Source organism: Carlito syrichta, unplaced genomic scaffold, assembly GCF_000164805.1.
Source record: "Carlito syrichta isolate Samal-C Ts95f unplaced genomic scaffold, Tarsius_syrichta-2.0.1 Scaffold302305, whole genome shotgun sequence".
In the NCBI taxonomy this organism is placed as follows: Eukaryota; Metazoa; Chordata; class Mammalia; order Primates; family Tarsiidae; genus Carlito; species Carlito syrichta.
Window position 1 is genome coordinate 201,092 of NW_007246401.1, and position 15,828 is coordinate 216,919.

The window sequence follows — 15,828 nt, forward strand, 5'->3', positions numbered from 1 at the left end:
AATGGAACCATCGCCGTAATAGAAGTCATGCGAATGTCCCTCTCTCAAAGACCTTACTGCAGGGAATATTTTCAGACCACAGTTGACCATGGGTAACTAGAAACGTGTACAGAGAAATTACAGATAAAGGGGAGGCAGCTTTAGCAACGAAGACAACACTTTCAACTTAGGAAGCGATGGAATCACCTAGAAATGACGTGGCTGATGGTGGCCAGATGATTGAAGAACACCTGCGGCCCTCCCAAACACATTCCTGTCCTTGCTTCCCAGAAGAGGCCGCAGAAAGGGGCTCTGTCATTTTCCCCTAATGATCAGAACTGATGAAGTGATACAATATTAAGGAATGTGTCCATCGTTTTCTGCCATTTTGTTCTTTCTACTGCAAAGGCCATCAGGAAAGATATCTCTAGGAGACGATGAATAGATTCTGGGTTTGCCATTTGCATCATCCAAAGCATCTCTCAGCTGCCACTGACATTTAAAAACAAACTAAATAGAGCCCTACAAGAGTGGATGAGACACGGATGAAACAAACGAGGAAGAGTATTCAAGATGAATTCTTTTCGTGAAAAGCGCCCAAGGAAACCTGTCCCGACATGATGAATTTCCAAGCTATTTTGAGTGTCCTAACTAAGAAGAATTTTGGATAGCAAATTAGATGGTGTAAGAAGTTGAATGTGTTTTTAAATAATTCAGTGTACAACAATTTCTTGGCAAAAGTCACAAAGGACTTGTTTGTGTCTGATTCTAGTGATACGCCAGGGCCTTTGAGGCACATTTGGAACCAGTGATCTGTTGCCAGAGCTACACTTATTGATGTGAGAAACCAGGGACAGTGCTGGTCACCACAGGCAGGCGGGACATAATTTGGGTTAGAGAGAAAGGGATTTATTTAGGTGTGGCGAGAGGAAGGCATCAAGAGGTCAGTTTAACCGTTTTGCCTGTAGAACCAGGAGATGTTTGAGTTGTGGATTATAAAAGCAAAACTCGACAGATAACCAGACTCTGCCCGTTCTCTTGGAGGTAAAGATCTGCAAAGAAACAAAAACCCTATACTTAGCCACAGACAGAAATCACACGTGAAAGCAATCAACTGGACGGCGACGTCATGCTCACACAATGGCTTCCAGATCTCGCCTGGGTTTCTCTTTCCGTCTCCTGTCTTACTTTCCCAGGAGGATGCGTAAGCGTGCCATCACGGTGTTCGTGCAAAAATCATGCAAATTATTTTTTAAAAAACAAATCAGGTCAGGCACGGTGGCTCACACCTGTCATCCCAGCACTTTGAGAGGCAGAAGCAAGAGGGTTGTTTGAGCCCAGGGGTTTGAGACTAGCCTGGGCAACTTGGCGAGATCTCGTCTCTACAAGAAGTCAAGAAGTTAGCCAGGGTGGTGGTGCTTTTGAAGGCTGAGTGATACACCGAATTTTGTTTATCCATTCCTCTATGGATGGCGCACACTCCGCCTTTTGTAAACAAATGCATTGTAACTCCCCCTTTACTATCTGAAATAAAGTGACGGATGATATTTTTTCAAAATATTCAAAACTCTAAATATCATATAAAAGAACAATCAAAGGAAATAAATATTGAAACAACTAAATGTATTTCAGCCAATTATTGGCTACACTAGAAGATAAATGAAGTCATGAAATGCTTCCTCCTATGTGTAGGATTTCCATAAATGCAGCAATTAAAAATTAACATTGAGCTGGGTGCAGTGGCTCAAGCCTGTCATCCCAGCACTTTGGGAGGCAGAGGTGAGAAGATTTCCTAAGCTCAGGAGTTCAAGACCAGCCTGAGCAACATGGTGAGACCTCATCTCTACAATAAATTAAGAAAAAAATCAGTCTGGCGTGGTGGCAAATGCCTGTGGTTCCAGCTACTTGAAAGGCTGAAGTGGAAGGATCACCCGAGTCCAGCAGGTCAAAGCTGTGGTGGCTGCGAGGGTGCCATTGCACTCCAGCCTGGGTGACAAAGTGAGACTCCGACTCAAAAAAAAAAAAATGGGAGTATTAAGTTGAGTTAATTAAACTCAAATCCCCTGAAAGTTGTTCCCATTAGTGATAGGATTTTTGACCGACAAGCCTAGGTCATGTCATTACAATCAAAACAAAGAATAAGCCGGCCTCGGTGGCTTAGCCTGTAATCCCACGCCTTTGGGAGGCTGAGGTGAGTGAATTGCCTGAGCCCGCGGGTTCGAGACCCACCTGGGCAGCGAGACCTCATCTCTACAATACATCAAAAAATGAGCCGGGTGTGGTAGCACATGCCTGTAATTCCGGTTACTCAGAAGGCTGAGGCGGAAGGATCGCCGGAGCCCAGCAGGTCCAGGCTGCAGTGGCCGGGAGCAGCCACTGCACTCCAGTCTGGGCGACAGAGTGAGACTCCAACTAAAAAAAAACCAAAAAAACAAAAAAAACCCAAAGAATAATTGATAGGTTAGTTGTATTCCTGGGCAATTTAACACTGAAAATAATGTGTCGTGTTTATGTATTTTAAAAACAGCCAGGTTCTAGGCTCAGGTTATTATTAATGGAGTTTTCACCTATCGTGAGTCCCCTACATACAGATGAGTTCCATTCTAAGAGTGCATTCATAAATCCGGTTTTTCATAGTCCAACAAAGCTTTGATACCCCACTAACACAATCAGGTATGTATCGGGTTGACACATAAGATTGTAACATTTTTCACTTGCTCATGAAATGCGAATGTCCCACAATGGTTGACTGGCCACAGGTCATCAGGTTTGCGCCATCACATTGGCTGGCATGGATCCTCGTAGATTACAGCGTTTCGATGGTCTTCATCAAGGCCGATCGTCTTCCTGAATGTGGAGAATCACTCAGGTCAAAGTGGTCCTCCTTGAAACGACAATGCCGTCTTCTTGCCATGCTTTCTCCCAGGGCACGCTCCCCTCATGCGGCACAAACGTCTCGAGCCTCCACTGCCTTGACTCCTCTGTTAAACTCAAACAGAAGATGACAATGCAAGAAAGAAAGAAAATACACACAGGCCAAGTAGCTAAAAAAGAAAGGAAGGAAGGAAGAGAGGGAGGGAGGGAGGGAGGAAGGAAGACAAAGAAAGACAGACAGAAAGAAAGAAAGAAAGAAGGAAGGAAGGAAGGAAGGAAGGAAGGAAGGAAGGAAGGAAAGAAGGAAAGGAAGAAGGAAAGGAAGAAGGAAAGGAAGAAGGAAGGAAGGAAGGAAGGAAGGAAAGAAGGAAGGAAAGAAGGAAAGAAAGAAGGAAAGAAAGAAGGAAAGAAAGAAGGAAAGAAAGAAAGAAGAAGGAAAGAAAGAAGGAAAGAAAGAAAGAAGAAAGAAAGAAAGAAGGAAGGAAGGAAGGAAGGAAGGAAGGAAGGAAGGAAGGAAGAAAGGAAGGAAGAAAGGAAGAAAGAAAGAAAGAAAGAAAGAAAGAAAGAAAGAAAGAAAGAAAGAAAATATACACAGGCCAGGTGCGGTGACTCAGCCTGTCATTCCAACACTTTGGGAGGCCGGGGCAAGAGGATTGCCTGAACTCGCAGTTCGAGACCAGCCCGGGCAACTTATTGAGACTTCGTCTCTTCAATAAATCAAAAACGAACTGGACGTGGTAGCTCGCACCTGTAGTTCCGGCTACTTGGAAGGCTGAGGCAGAAGGATCGCCAGAATCCAGCAGGTCAACGCTGGGGTGGCCATGAGCATGCCACTGCACTCCCGCCTGGGTGGCAGAGGGAGACTCCAACACTCACACACAAAATACACACACTCCATGTTGTGATAATGGCCTCCGTGGGGCAGTGCCACATTCGCTGAGACCCCTGGACAGGAAGACCCAGGGGAGGCTGGAGCTGAACTTGGAACGTTTAGGAGTTAGTCGAGTACTTTGTAAGTGCTCAACAATGATTCGCTAAATGAATGAAAGAAGCCTGGTTTTTTTATTCCTATTCGTATTTGTTTCTTGAGACATGGTTGTAGTGTCTGCATTGAAAGTGGCTTTTACCATAAGTTGACCTGGGAGTCTGTGTCCATCAACCAGCATGTAAGACAGAGACCACCTGAAGGCTCCCTGGGGCCTCAGAAAGACAGATGTTGATGCCTGGCTCCATGGACCACTGCTTCCCAGTCTCCTGAGCTGAGACAAAATAACTGAGCGATGGCGTTCTGTAGCTACTCGTGACTGTGACATCCGAACATTCATGCTCTTCCTAGTTTGCGCCAAACAAATGCCCGTGTTCATTTAGCTAGTCCCAGACAGGACATTCGACGACATAGAAAAGCCAAGCGAACTCAGGTTATAAGCACAAAGCGAAGGGACGTGACGGGGAGATGACCTCCAGCGCATGTCCGTCTCTGAGCCACCTCCCTCCGTGACCTTGGACCCGCAGGTTTTTATGTCGTGCATGACGTGTCTATGGGACCCTGGGCAGGCGGGGCAGGTCTATGGTGGGGTTTGTTATTGGAAGAACAGTAGAATTACCAATGTATTGTGGCTTTTTTCCTTGACTAATGATTTGGTCACTGGGGGTGAGAAACAATCTGGTTTTTTCTTTCTTTTTTTGAAACAAAGTCACCCAGGCTGGAGTGCAGTAGCCGATCACAGCTCACCACAGCCTAGACCTCCTGGGCTCGGGGGATCCTCCCACCTCAGCCTCCCGAGTAGCTGGGATTACAGGTGCATGCCTCCACACTTGGCTGATTTTTTTTGTTATTGGTGGAGACTGGGTCTCTCTATGTTGCCCAGGCTGCTCCGAACTCCTGGGCTCAAGCGGCCCTCCTGCCTCGGCCTCCCAAAGGGCTGGGATTCCAGGCATGAGCCATGCACCGGGGCGGCTAGCGCACTTAGAAACGAAGTAGATGGGCTTCTCTGGGTTCACGTAATTACGCGGTCGGTTCTCTCTCTGCCGGTTTCTCGACAGGACATCGAGGAGACGATGAACACGGCCCTGAACGAGCTCCGGGAGCTGGAGAGACAGAGCACGGCCAGACACGCCCCCGATGTGGTGCTGGACACCCTGGACCAGGGGAAGGCCGCGCCCACGCCCGCCACGCCCACGGAGGCCCTGAGCCCCCTGCACGGCGCCGCTCTCCGGGGGTCCGAGCCCCCCATCCGCCGCAGCACCAGCTCCTCCAGTGACACCCTGAGCACCTTCAAGCCCCTGGTGGCGCCCAGGATGGGTGTGCAGCTCAAGCCCCCAGCCCTGAGGCCGAAGCCGGCTGTCCTCCCAAAAACAAACCCCACCATCGGGCCTGCCCCGCCTGCCCAGGGGCCCACGGACAAGTCGTGCACGATGTAAAAACCCGCAGGGCTGAGATCGCAGAGGGAGGCGGCTCAGAGACGGACGCGCAGCAGAGGTCCCACTCCGTCACGTCCCTTCGTTGTGTGCTTAGAACCTGCGCTCTCTTGGCTTTTCGGTGTCGTCGAATGTCCTGAGACTAGCTAAATGCACACGGGCATTTGTATTTTGTAATTTTTTTTTTAAACTGGACATAGCTCATGTCGTTTTAAAGACAATAGAAAACACTTAGACGTACTTGAAAACCCAGCGCTGCACCATTGTCACGAAGGCAACACCGCCCGCACCGTACCGTGCGTCACACGGAGGGTGGCCGGTGAGTGGGAGATGCGGTGGCCCGCGGGCAGGAGCCGGTCCTGGGTCTCACAGTGTGGGTCTGTGGCACTTGGGTGCTGGCCACATGGAAGGTGGCGACGGCATGGCACCTCCAACTCTGGGCACACGTGGTCCGCCCCATACTGAGACTTGGGGGTGTCACTGGGGACATTCTCCGGTGGCCCTGCCACAGCTCAGGTGGGCTGTATGCTTGTCTCCTTCAGCGCTGTTTCTGGGGGTCCAGGTTAAAGACTCCATGGAAGGGGGCAGAACCCCTGCAGCTCTTGCCTGAGCCGGCTGTGGGAACGAGGGGGATGCCTTCTCCGACGCGGCCAGGGCTCCTTCCCCGACCGCTCCTGGCACCCCCGCTGCAGTCACAGAGGCTAGAACAGTCCCGTGTGAAAGGCGCTCTGGTCACACCGCCCTTACAATTCTCCAAAGATCTGTCCGACAACTGCCTGGGAACATTCCCGTCTGCCCTCAAATCCCCCATCTCCTCGGTGGAGACGGAGCAAGCAAGGAGCACCGTGACCTTGGCGCTCAGTGTCCTCTCTGTCCCTTTACACATGTGCTCATGCCTGGAATCCCAGCTACTTGGGAGGCCGGGGCGGGAGCATCGCTTGGGCTCTGGAGTTCAAGTTCAACCCTGGCAACCTAGCGAGACTGTCTCAAAAAAATCCTAGAAAGGCCTGATGATCCTAAATCCATAATGCCCTTGTCTTTGAGCCAACCCAGAGATTGGCTATGATACTCCAGTAAGCGCCGACCAGGGCACCAGAAGATTCCCTCGTGATTCCAAACTTCGCCCAGCCTTGCACCTCAGAAGCAAGACTTTTTCCCCCCTTTCCTTCCCCGCCTTTCTTTTCTCTCTCTCTCTCTCTCCCTCTCCCCCTCTCTCCCTCCTTCCCTCCCTCTCTCCCTCTCCTATACTCAGCTGCCCTCTCCCTGGCATCCCAGCACACAGACAGCTTTTCTTTAGCCCATATTTATACTGCATTTTCCCTCTATCCTAAAACAATGTGCTTTGAATTGTTGTTTTCCTGACTGAACAAAACACCATTTTCTTTCAACAGCACCTGGTGTGATCGCTCTACCTGTGGGCATTTTATCTACTCTTGTCATTCAGTTTACAGATGAAGAGACATTTTTGTTTTTGTTTTTTTGAAGCGGCATCTCACTCTGTCTCCAGGCTGGAATGCAGTGGCAGGATCAAGGCTTGCCGCAGCCTCAACCTCCTGGGCTCAGGCGATCCTTCTGCCTCAGCCTCCCTAGTAGCTAGGACTACAGGCATGTGCCACCACGTCCAACTAATTTTTTTTCATAGCAACAAGGTCTTGCTATGTTGCCTAAGCTGGTCTCAAACTCCTAAACCCAAGCGATCCTCCTGCCTCCGCCTCCCAAAGTGCTGGGATTCCGGGTGTGAGCCACCATGCCCAGCTGAGACTTTTTTTATTTTTAAGAAAGATGAAATGCCACAGGACTAACTCCTCTGGGCCACCACAGATTTCCTTCTAGGTTTGGCTCCAAACTGGCAGCCAGTTGCATGCCCACCCAAGAGTTCCGCAGTGTGAACTTTAAATTCCTCAACCCATGGGTGGATGTGTCATGCAGAAACGAATCAGGATCTGTACAAAGGTCAAGGTTGTGACTTTGGTCTCTACCTCAGTTTACCCAGCTAATTGTTCTCATGCAGGAAGAGATGCCATTGATGAGATGCTGGGACCTTTCAAAGTCGTATGCTGGCGGCTGACCTGTGGCCTGACTTCACAAGTGAATTGAATAGTGATTTTTTTCCCCGGGTATTTTCAGGGTTGGGTGAACGTTCGAGTCTCTGAATTTTCTGACCCATCCTTTCTGCCCAGCTCAGCCCGTCACCCCGCCCTCCCCTTTCTCCTAGCACCTGTGCTCTCTCAACACTTGGGACACCTGAAGACCCAGCTGGGACTGAGCTTCGCGTAGAGCTGACCCTTCCAGACAGTCTTCCCAAGTTCCCTGGAAAGTTTAAACTTTCCCAAATGATCCTCCAGCTTGTTGAAACCATGGAGATTCTTTAAAACCATTTTCTTTCTTGGACAGAAGAGGAAGGTGGTGACAGAGGGCATCAGTCAGGCACGGTGGCTCACATCTGGAATCTCAACACTTTGGGAGGCTGAGGCAAGAGGATTGCTTGAGCCCAGGAGTTCGAGACCAGACGGGGCAACATAGTGAGACCTCGTCTCTACAAAAAATAAAAATAAAAAAATTAGCCAGGTGTGGTGGTGCACACCTGTAATCCCAGCTCCTTGGGAGACTGAGACAGAAGGATCCCCTGAGCCCAGGAGGTTGAGGCCGTGAGCCGTGATCATGCCATAGCACTCCAGCCTGGGCGACAGAGTGAGACTCTGACTCAGAAAAAAAGCAGAGGGCTTCCAAAGGGCAGAGGCATTTTGGATATAGTCCACGTCTTCGGCAACTCTGGCTCCCACGCCTGCACACACACTCCTTCAGGCTTCTCCCTGGCACCCCTAGAGTGGCCCCTGCCTTTCCCACCGAGGCCGAGCGAGGGTTGCCTCTCCGCCCGGCAGGACTCCGCGCCGGCCTGGCAGGGGTCAAGCTGCCATGGCCCCGCGGCACCTGCGCCTTCTTCAGGAGACAGCCTCTGCCCCTCACTCCCCGGCCGCACCTCCAGCGCCTCTCTCTGCTCCTGTTTCACCTGGGACTCTGTTCCCAAGTCCAAGTGAAGAGTGTGACCTCGGTGAGGAACCAGAGGGCACGACCTGTTGAGTCCTCAGAGTGCGGGGAAGACATGGCGGCCACGTCACACACAGCATCCAGCACTGCACCCAGGAGAGCCCACCGAAAGCCCCCGCGGCCGAGAAGCCTCACCTGGTGCCCACCTGCCTCCCGGCCATAGATGCAGCGCCCAGGGGTGGAGGCTTGGGGAAGGGCGAGGGAGAAGGCCAGGACCACGGGCCCGTGATGGTTCTCCAAAGATGACCTGATGCATCGACACGAGAATACGCATTCCCCGCCGGCCGCCTGTGTCCAAGTCCCGCCCACGGCACATGCAGAAAGGGTTGCCATGCCAGCTCTTGGGCTGGGCAGGGGCGTGTCGGCGTGGAGAGGGAGGTCACATGCAGGTGACTGTTAGGACCCCTGCTTCATCCGTCAGGTGGCGCTTCATAGCGCTCTTTCACCGTCAGCGCCAACACCGCCACTCCCACTCGACAGTTCTGCACATCTTCACACAACAGGTTGGCACTCCCGTGTCCCCCAAGCTGTCCACGGGGTCATTTACAGCAGGGTCCCTCTGCGTCCATGGCGGCAGTCCAGAACAGCGATGGCTACGGAGCGCCACGTGTCAAGTGGCATTGTTTCAGGATTCCGTTCGGGTAACCTTCACCATGCCCCAGACGGTTTCCCGCGAATTGAGAACAAGAGGAAGGGGGTGGGCTGGCAGTGCCGTCCTTGGCGTCCAGGAGTGACATGGCCTCTGGAGTCTGCAGAGGGAGGAGACTCTAATCTGGTTAGATTAGACGGCTTCGAGTTAAAGGGCCCTGGGCTTGGGAGATGTCAGATTTGGGATGACCCGTGTTCCCGGCTGTGGCAGTGAGACTTGTGCATGGGACTGGGACTCAGTCTTGCTTCCGATCCACAGAGGCTCCATGGGGATACAGAGCTCCTGACCTGCCCCGAGCCATGAACACGGCCTCCAGCTGGGCTGGAGGGTCCGGCTTGGGGCAGCGTGACTTTGGCAAAGCTTTGGCAGATTGGCCCGACAAACTGGAATGTGAGCTTTCACTTACCTGGCATACTTTCTTAAAGAAAACGTCTGTGGCATAATCGAGCCGGATACCTGTATCTTGAAATTGCGTAGGGAATTTTGTATGTTTCAAGAATTGTACTGGGTTCCATAATTGTCTTAGAAACCGTCTAGTAAAAGGAGATGTAGAAACCATGCGTCTGTGTCCCGCTGAGAGGCTTTCCCATTGCCGTGTGGTGGTGACCCCAGATGCTTCAAGGCAGCGAGTGGCTGGAACGGAGATGCCGCCCCCACCCATGGGCCAGGTCTGTCGTCCCCTCCTGGGGGTCTGATCGACTGCAGACCCGTACTCCCATGGGTCACTGTCGTCCGCTGTGTCAATGTACATCCCCGGTATGCACACATGCAAGTGCCTTTCAACTTCAGAGGCGAGTTCGCTTTGCTCCTGGACACTGTCCACCGCCCTGCCCCTCCTGCTGCCCACCTGAGTGTGCTGAAATGCCCCCTCCCCTCCCACGCTCACACAGCCCCCCACCCCCGCCTCCCTGGGTCTCGGTGCTCGGTGTCTCCTCTGTCTCCCTGTCGGTCGCCAGACCGTCTCGTCTTCCCGGTAGATGTGATTGTGCCTTCCTGGCCCCGTGTCCTCCCGAACCCCCCCGCCCACCCCAGCTCCCGTGGTGCTGATGCCACCATGGTCGCACGCTCTGTGCGGCCTCTCGCCATGACATCCCTCCTCTCTGAGCGGAGGCCGAGGGGACGTGTCCCCAGTTCCAGAAGAAACACGGATGTGCCGTCCCTCTGTCGGCTGACGCATATTTCCTTAGTCCTGTGCCCTGACAGCTTTATCGCCGGTCAGGTCTGTTTCTCACGGTGTGTCGTTGCAATAAATGCCATCGTCTGGCTGCCCAGGTCTGCGTCCCCCTGGCTGTGCGTCTTCGTGGGGTCTTCTTGCTTTCCTTCTCTCACGCACCGAGACTCTCCCCGAAGAGCTGGGACACGCCAAGTCATGTGCAACTTTTACCTTAGAAATAAAAAGGCCGAGCTTGGTGGCTCAGCCTGTCATCCCAGCACTTTGGGAGGCCGAGGCGAGAGGACTGCCTGAGCCTGTGGGTTCGAGACCCGCCCGGGCAACTTGGTGAGACCTCGTCTCTACAGTAAATAAAAAAATTAGCCAGGTGTGGTAGTTCCAGCTACTCAGAAGGCTGCGGCAGAAGGATCACTGGAGCCCAGCAGGTCGAGGTTGCGGTGACTGTGAGCATGCCACTATACTCCAGCCTGGGCGATGAGGGAGACCCCCACTCAAAAAAAAAGTCTTTATCTCGCTTTTGTTTGTGTTCATGCATTTGAAATGGGGCACCAGGCACAGGCCGCCCTGCCTTGAGGCCAAGGTTTGCAATCACAGCTTGGGGCTCACGTGGGAGGGTCCCGGTGGGGAGGCTGGACAGCAAGTCTTTCTGCATGCACCTGATCCTCGGAGAAGGACTCTGGGTAATAAACCGTGTCAAGCTAGTCTTTGGCTCCATCTGAATAAATTGAAAAATAATCCTTAGGACTCTTTAAAATTCCCCATGTATTTATATTTTTTCTTCAAAAATAAAAAAGATAACTCGAGGTTTGGCGATACATAGTAAATAATTTTTTTAAATGATATCAGGATTCAATATTGATAAGAGACATGACACTTTTTTAAATGACAGGGCTGGGCGTGGTGGCTCACACCTATAATCCCAGCACTTTGGGAGGCTGATGCAGGAGGATTGCTCAAGGAGTTTGAGACCAACCTAGGCAACATAGTGAGACCTCACCTCTACAAAAAAAAAAAAAATTAGCTGGGTGTGGTGGTGCATACCTGTAGTCCTAGCTACTTGGGAGGCTGAGTAAGGGGGATCTTTGAGGCAAGGAGGTGGAGGATACAGTGAGACAACTTTGCACCAAGGTACTCCAGCCTGGGTGACAGAGTGAGACTCCAACTCCAACTCTAAAAAAAAGAGGGGCCAAGCTCAGTGGCTAAGCCTGTCATCCCAGCACTTTGGGAGGCCACGGCGAGTGGATTGTCTGAGCCCACGGGTTCGAGACCAACCTGGGCAACTTGGCAAGACCTCGTCTCTACAATCAATCAAAAAATTAGCCGGGTGTGGTAGCATGTGCCTATGGTTCCAGCAACTTGGAAGGCTAGGGTGGAAGGATTGCCAGAGCCCAGCAGGTCAAGGCTGGGGAGGCCGTGAACCTGCCACTGCACTCCAGCTTGGGTAATAGAGTGAGACTCCAACTCAAAAAGAAAAAAGAAGACACATAAATCAAAGAAAACCGCTTTTTATTAAAGTGTAAAATGCAAACAGAAAAAGTGCACACATCCTTAGTGTAACTGTTTTCACAAGTCGACACATTGACCTGCCCCAGCACCCAGACTGAGAAACAGCACACGGCAGCACCCCAGAGTTCAATCACACCCTGAAGAATCACACCCAAGTTGGGTCTTGTCTGTAAACGGGCTCATCCATATATAGGATTTGTGTCTGGCTCCCTTTGCTGAAATTCATGTTTGTCAGAATCATCACCGTGAGTGTAATAACAGTTTGTCCCGTTTCACTGCGATGCAGAAAGAATTCATTACATTAATATGTTCAATATTGATGTCCTTATTTCCCAAGGAAGCTGTGGGTATCGTAGGCAGAAATCGCTAAATATGGAGAAGCGAATGGGAAAAAAAATAACCCCACTCGTCAAAGGAGTCATTTTTCCACAACGTGATGGAACAACATTCAACCAAGCCGCTGGCTCCAAGGCCTGCTTGAAGGCAGGGAGTGCTGCTTTTATGGACGTCCAAAAGGCGCTGTTTGACCTGGAGGCAGGCGGTGTTCCCAGATGAGGCTGAAACTCCTTGAACTTCGCACGAGGCAGTTCTTCCTGACGCTGAGTGTGTCCTCAGTGCCCGCTTGAAGACAGAGCGCTGCCCCACCAGGAACAAACGCCCAGATCAGACTGTCAGACCCTTCCGGGAGAGACAACCTCCCCCACCCCGCCTGCCTCTCTCCCACAGCCGCCCTCAAGTCCCAGAGCCTGGGCCTGCCCCGATGGCCTCGGGCCGAAGAGGACCCTGCTTCCTTGCCTCTCACCCCAGAGTCAGAGCCCCACGGGTGTGTCAGCTCCCCAGGCCGTGGGCCTGCAGCCTGTGAGAATCTCTGAGACAGGAGACAGCTAGAGAAAGACTAGGCAAAAACCCGTGGGTCCTCTGGTAACAATGTAGCAAACTCCCTAATAACGTAACCAACTTCCATCAGGCCTCTCAGGCTCAGGGTTGGTAAACAGGTTCCCTGTCAGTCTCTCAAGCTAGAGCTTAAGTCCTCGTTGCTGGGACAGAAAAGCAACCAACCAGCTCACCATTAGGTCCTTACCTTAATACTGTCTAATCAGAGCCACAGCTCACACTCGTGCTAACCAATCGGCTTGGACTTAGGGCTATATAATATAAGCACCAGGTTTTCGGCCCCAGACAAGCAACCCCTTTGGGTCCCCTCCCACCGTGGGAGCTCCTCTGTCTTCCCAATAAATCCTGCTTTCTCACTGTCCAACTGTCTGTGTCCCTCATTCTTCCTGGGCATGAGACAGGAACCTCGGCCCTGAAGAGCTGTGACCTGAAGAGCTGCAGAAGATGAGCCTGGAGAGCTGCCAGAGGAAGGCAAAACTTCAAAGCTAAGACACCACAGGGGCTAGGCTTGCCAGCCCACCAAACCAGCAACACTCTCAGGGCTTGGCTTGCCAGCCCATTAGAGCTGACACTTCTGGGGCTAGGCTCACCAGCCCCTCGACGACTCTCTGGAACTTGACTGGCAGACCCATTGAGCTGACACTCTCAAAGCCCAGGCTGACCTGAAAAATCTGTATCATCAGGAAGGCAGGAAAGGGGAGTTTCCGGCTCCTACTGTGGGTAGATGGGACTTCTAAGGTGCAAAACTCCCCAAGATTGACCTGGAGTATCATAAAGTCCTGGAAAGTCCAGAACTACGGCAGATTGCATTCCACAGGCCACAGTCTTCATTTGGACTTGGAAAATATGGAGTATACCCTTGGGAAGTTGCCGCCGAGGCTTCATCAGTTTTTCATAGCCTTCCATTGGCTTCTACATAGTAGATGGAAAACTTGCCTTCTGAGCCGGGTGGGGTGGCTCACGCCCGGAATCTCAGCACTTTGGGAGGCCGAGGCAAGAGGATTGCCAGAGCTCGGGGATTCGAGACCAGCAGGGGCAACTTGGCAAGACCTCGTCTCTACAATAAATCAAAAAATTAGTCAGGAGTGGTGGTGCTTGCCTGTGGTTCCGGCTACTTGGGAGGCTGAAGCAGAAGGATCACCTGAGCCCAGCAGGTAGAGGCTGCAGTAGCTGTGAGCGTGCCACTGCACTCCAGCTTGGGCAACAGAGTGAGACTCTTACAAAAAGAGAGAAAAGAAAATTTGCCTTCTGCAGTAAAAAGAAAACAGTTGTTCTATCAAGGCCAGTCCCAGTAGGAGACAGGGCTGGGCTGGATAGCGACGTGTGTGTGTGTGAGTGTGTGTGCGTGTGTGTGTGTTTGTGTGTGTACGTGTGCACCAGAGAGAGGGGCTGGGAAGCGCAGATTGCTCCTCCTGGAGTCCTGACCAGCACGTCAGGCTCAGCATTGACGTACTGCAGGTGGTGGGGGCAGCCAGACCCAAGAGACCTCCAGCCCCAGGAAGTCTGCGATCCCACCCTGGTGAGGGCAGGGACCTCCTTCCTACCCTTCACTCCCGAGGCCCACTGGCTTGCGTCCAGCTGCCGGGGTGTGCAGCTCGAGTGAGGACATGGGTGGGTTACCCTCTCCGTGACGGCGCGTGGATCATTCCCTTGTCTCCTACATATCCAGGGAATTCCTTGTGTACATATCACGTCCCTCTAAATGAAAGTGGACAGTCTTGTCTGTGAGCTCGGGGAGAAGGAGACACCGTCAATGGTCTGGTGGCCTATTCCACATTGTTCAATAATGTGACTTTAACCTGAAAAGGATCTTTGGGTTTCAAAGCCTTTGATGGACCACATCATTTTTTTAAAAAGGCCACACGATCAAGATTTGTCATCGAAATTACAATGTGAATGTCAGTCAGTGAGCCAAGGTTTATTGTGTTAGAAACTAATAACAACAGATGTCTAGAAGTGGGAAAATAAATGTTATTTTATTTTATTTTTTCTAAGAACTTCTTTTTATTTCTTTTTTTTTTAAGTCAGAGTCTCATTCTGCTGCCCAGGCTGGAGTGCAGTGGCACACTCACAGCCAGCATCAACCTGCTGGGCTCCAGAGATCCTTCCGCCTCAGCCTTCCAAGCAGCTGGAACTACAGACATGCGCTACCACGCCCGACTAATTTTTTGTCTTATTGTAGAGATGAGGTCTCACCAAGTTGCCTGGGCTGGTCTTGAACCCCAGGCTCAGGCAACTCTCTTGCCTCGGCCTCCCAAAGTGCTGGGATGACAGGCTGAGTCATCCTGCCCAGCCTTGTTTTTATTTCAAGCTGAATGGGAAGTAGATGGAAAAGTTAGTATGAAACAAGAAGGAAGCTTTCTTTTGGGAAACCATATCCTTACGGGACTCACAGGTTTTGAAATCAGAGCCCACATCTTCATTAGACAGCACCACCAGTGAAACCTTATGGGACACAAGGCTTCCAAAGTTGGGATTTTAAAGTATCTAGTATTTTGTGTTGGAGAGTAATTTTCCTTTTTTTTCTTTATATAAAATAAAAATGCATTCTTGCTGTAGAAATCTAAGAAAATGCAGAGTATTTCTACTTCTAACAGTTTGTGTTACTGACATTAGTACTCCTAAAAGTATGAGGAAGAAAATAACTTGGACCTATGATCCCATCATGGAAACAAAACCATGGAATTGGTAATTTTTTTTCATTATAATTGAGATGACTTTGTTTATACCACCTAGTGTCCCAACTGGGAAAATAAATTTTAAATGAGCCCAAGGCTGTGTATAAGCTGGTCCTCACTCAGATACTAGACTTCAACCAATGACCAGGTCATGCTTCGAGTTACCAAACAGAAATTACACACAGGAATATTTTGGTATGTTGTCTCCCAATCCTTACACTGTTTACCTCTGAGCAGTCAAATTTATGTTCTGTACATCATGGTGTAGCCCTCACAGCAATCCACATCAGAAGTCCCAGTTGGCCGGGCATGGTGGCGCAAGCCTGTCATCCCAGCACTTTGGGAGGCCGAGGTGAGGCAACTGCCTGAGCCCAGGAGCTCAAGACCAGTCCAGGCCACTTGAAGAGACTTTGTCTCTACAATAAATCAAAAAATTAGCCAAGTGTGGTGACGTGCACCTGTAGTTCCAGCTACTTGGAAGGCTGAGGCAGAAAGATCACCAGATGATTTGTGAATGGCTGCATAATATTCTAGCATACGAGCCGGGCTCAGTGGCCCAGCCTGTCATCCCGCGCCTTGGGAGGCTGAGGTGAGTGGATTGCCTGAGCCCG

At 51.1% G+C, this 15,828-nt stretch overlaps 1 protein-coding gene across 1 annotated transcript in view; it reads left to right on the forward strand.

Moving 5' to 3' along the window:
- SRGAP1 (SLIT-ROBO Rho GTPase activating protein 1) overlaps positions 1–5,274 on the forward strand; it is an 86,840-nt gene extending 81,566 nt beyond the window's left edge. The window contains exon 17 of the mRNA XM_021711460.1: positions 4,897–5,274. Coding sequence (XP_021567135.1) covers positions 4,897–5,274 — 378 coding nt within the window. The remainder of the gene's footprint in view (positions 1–4,896) is intronic.
- Positions 5,275–15,828: the final 10,554 nt, after the last annotated feature.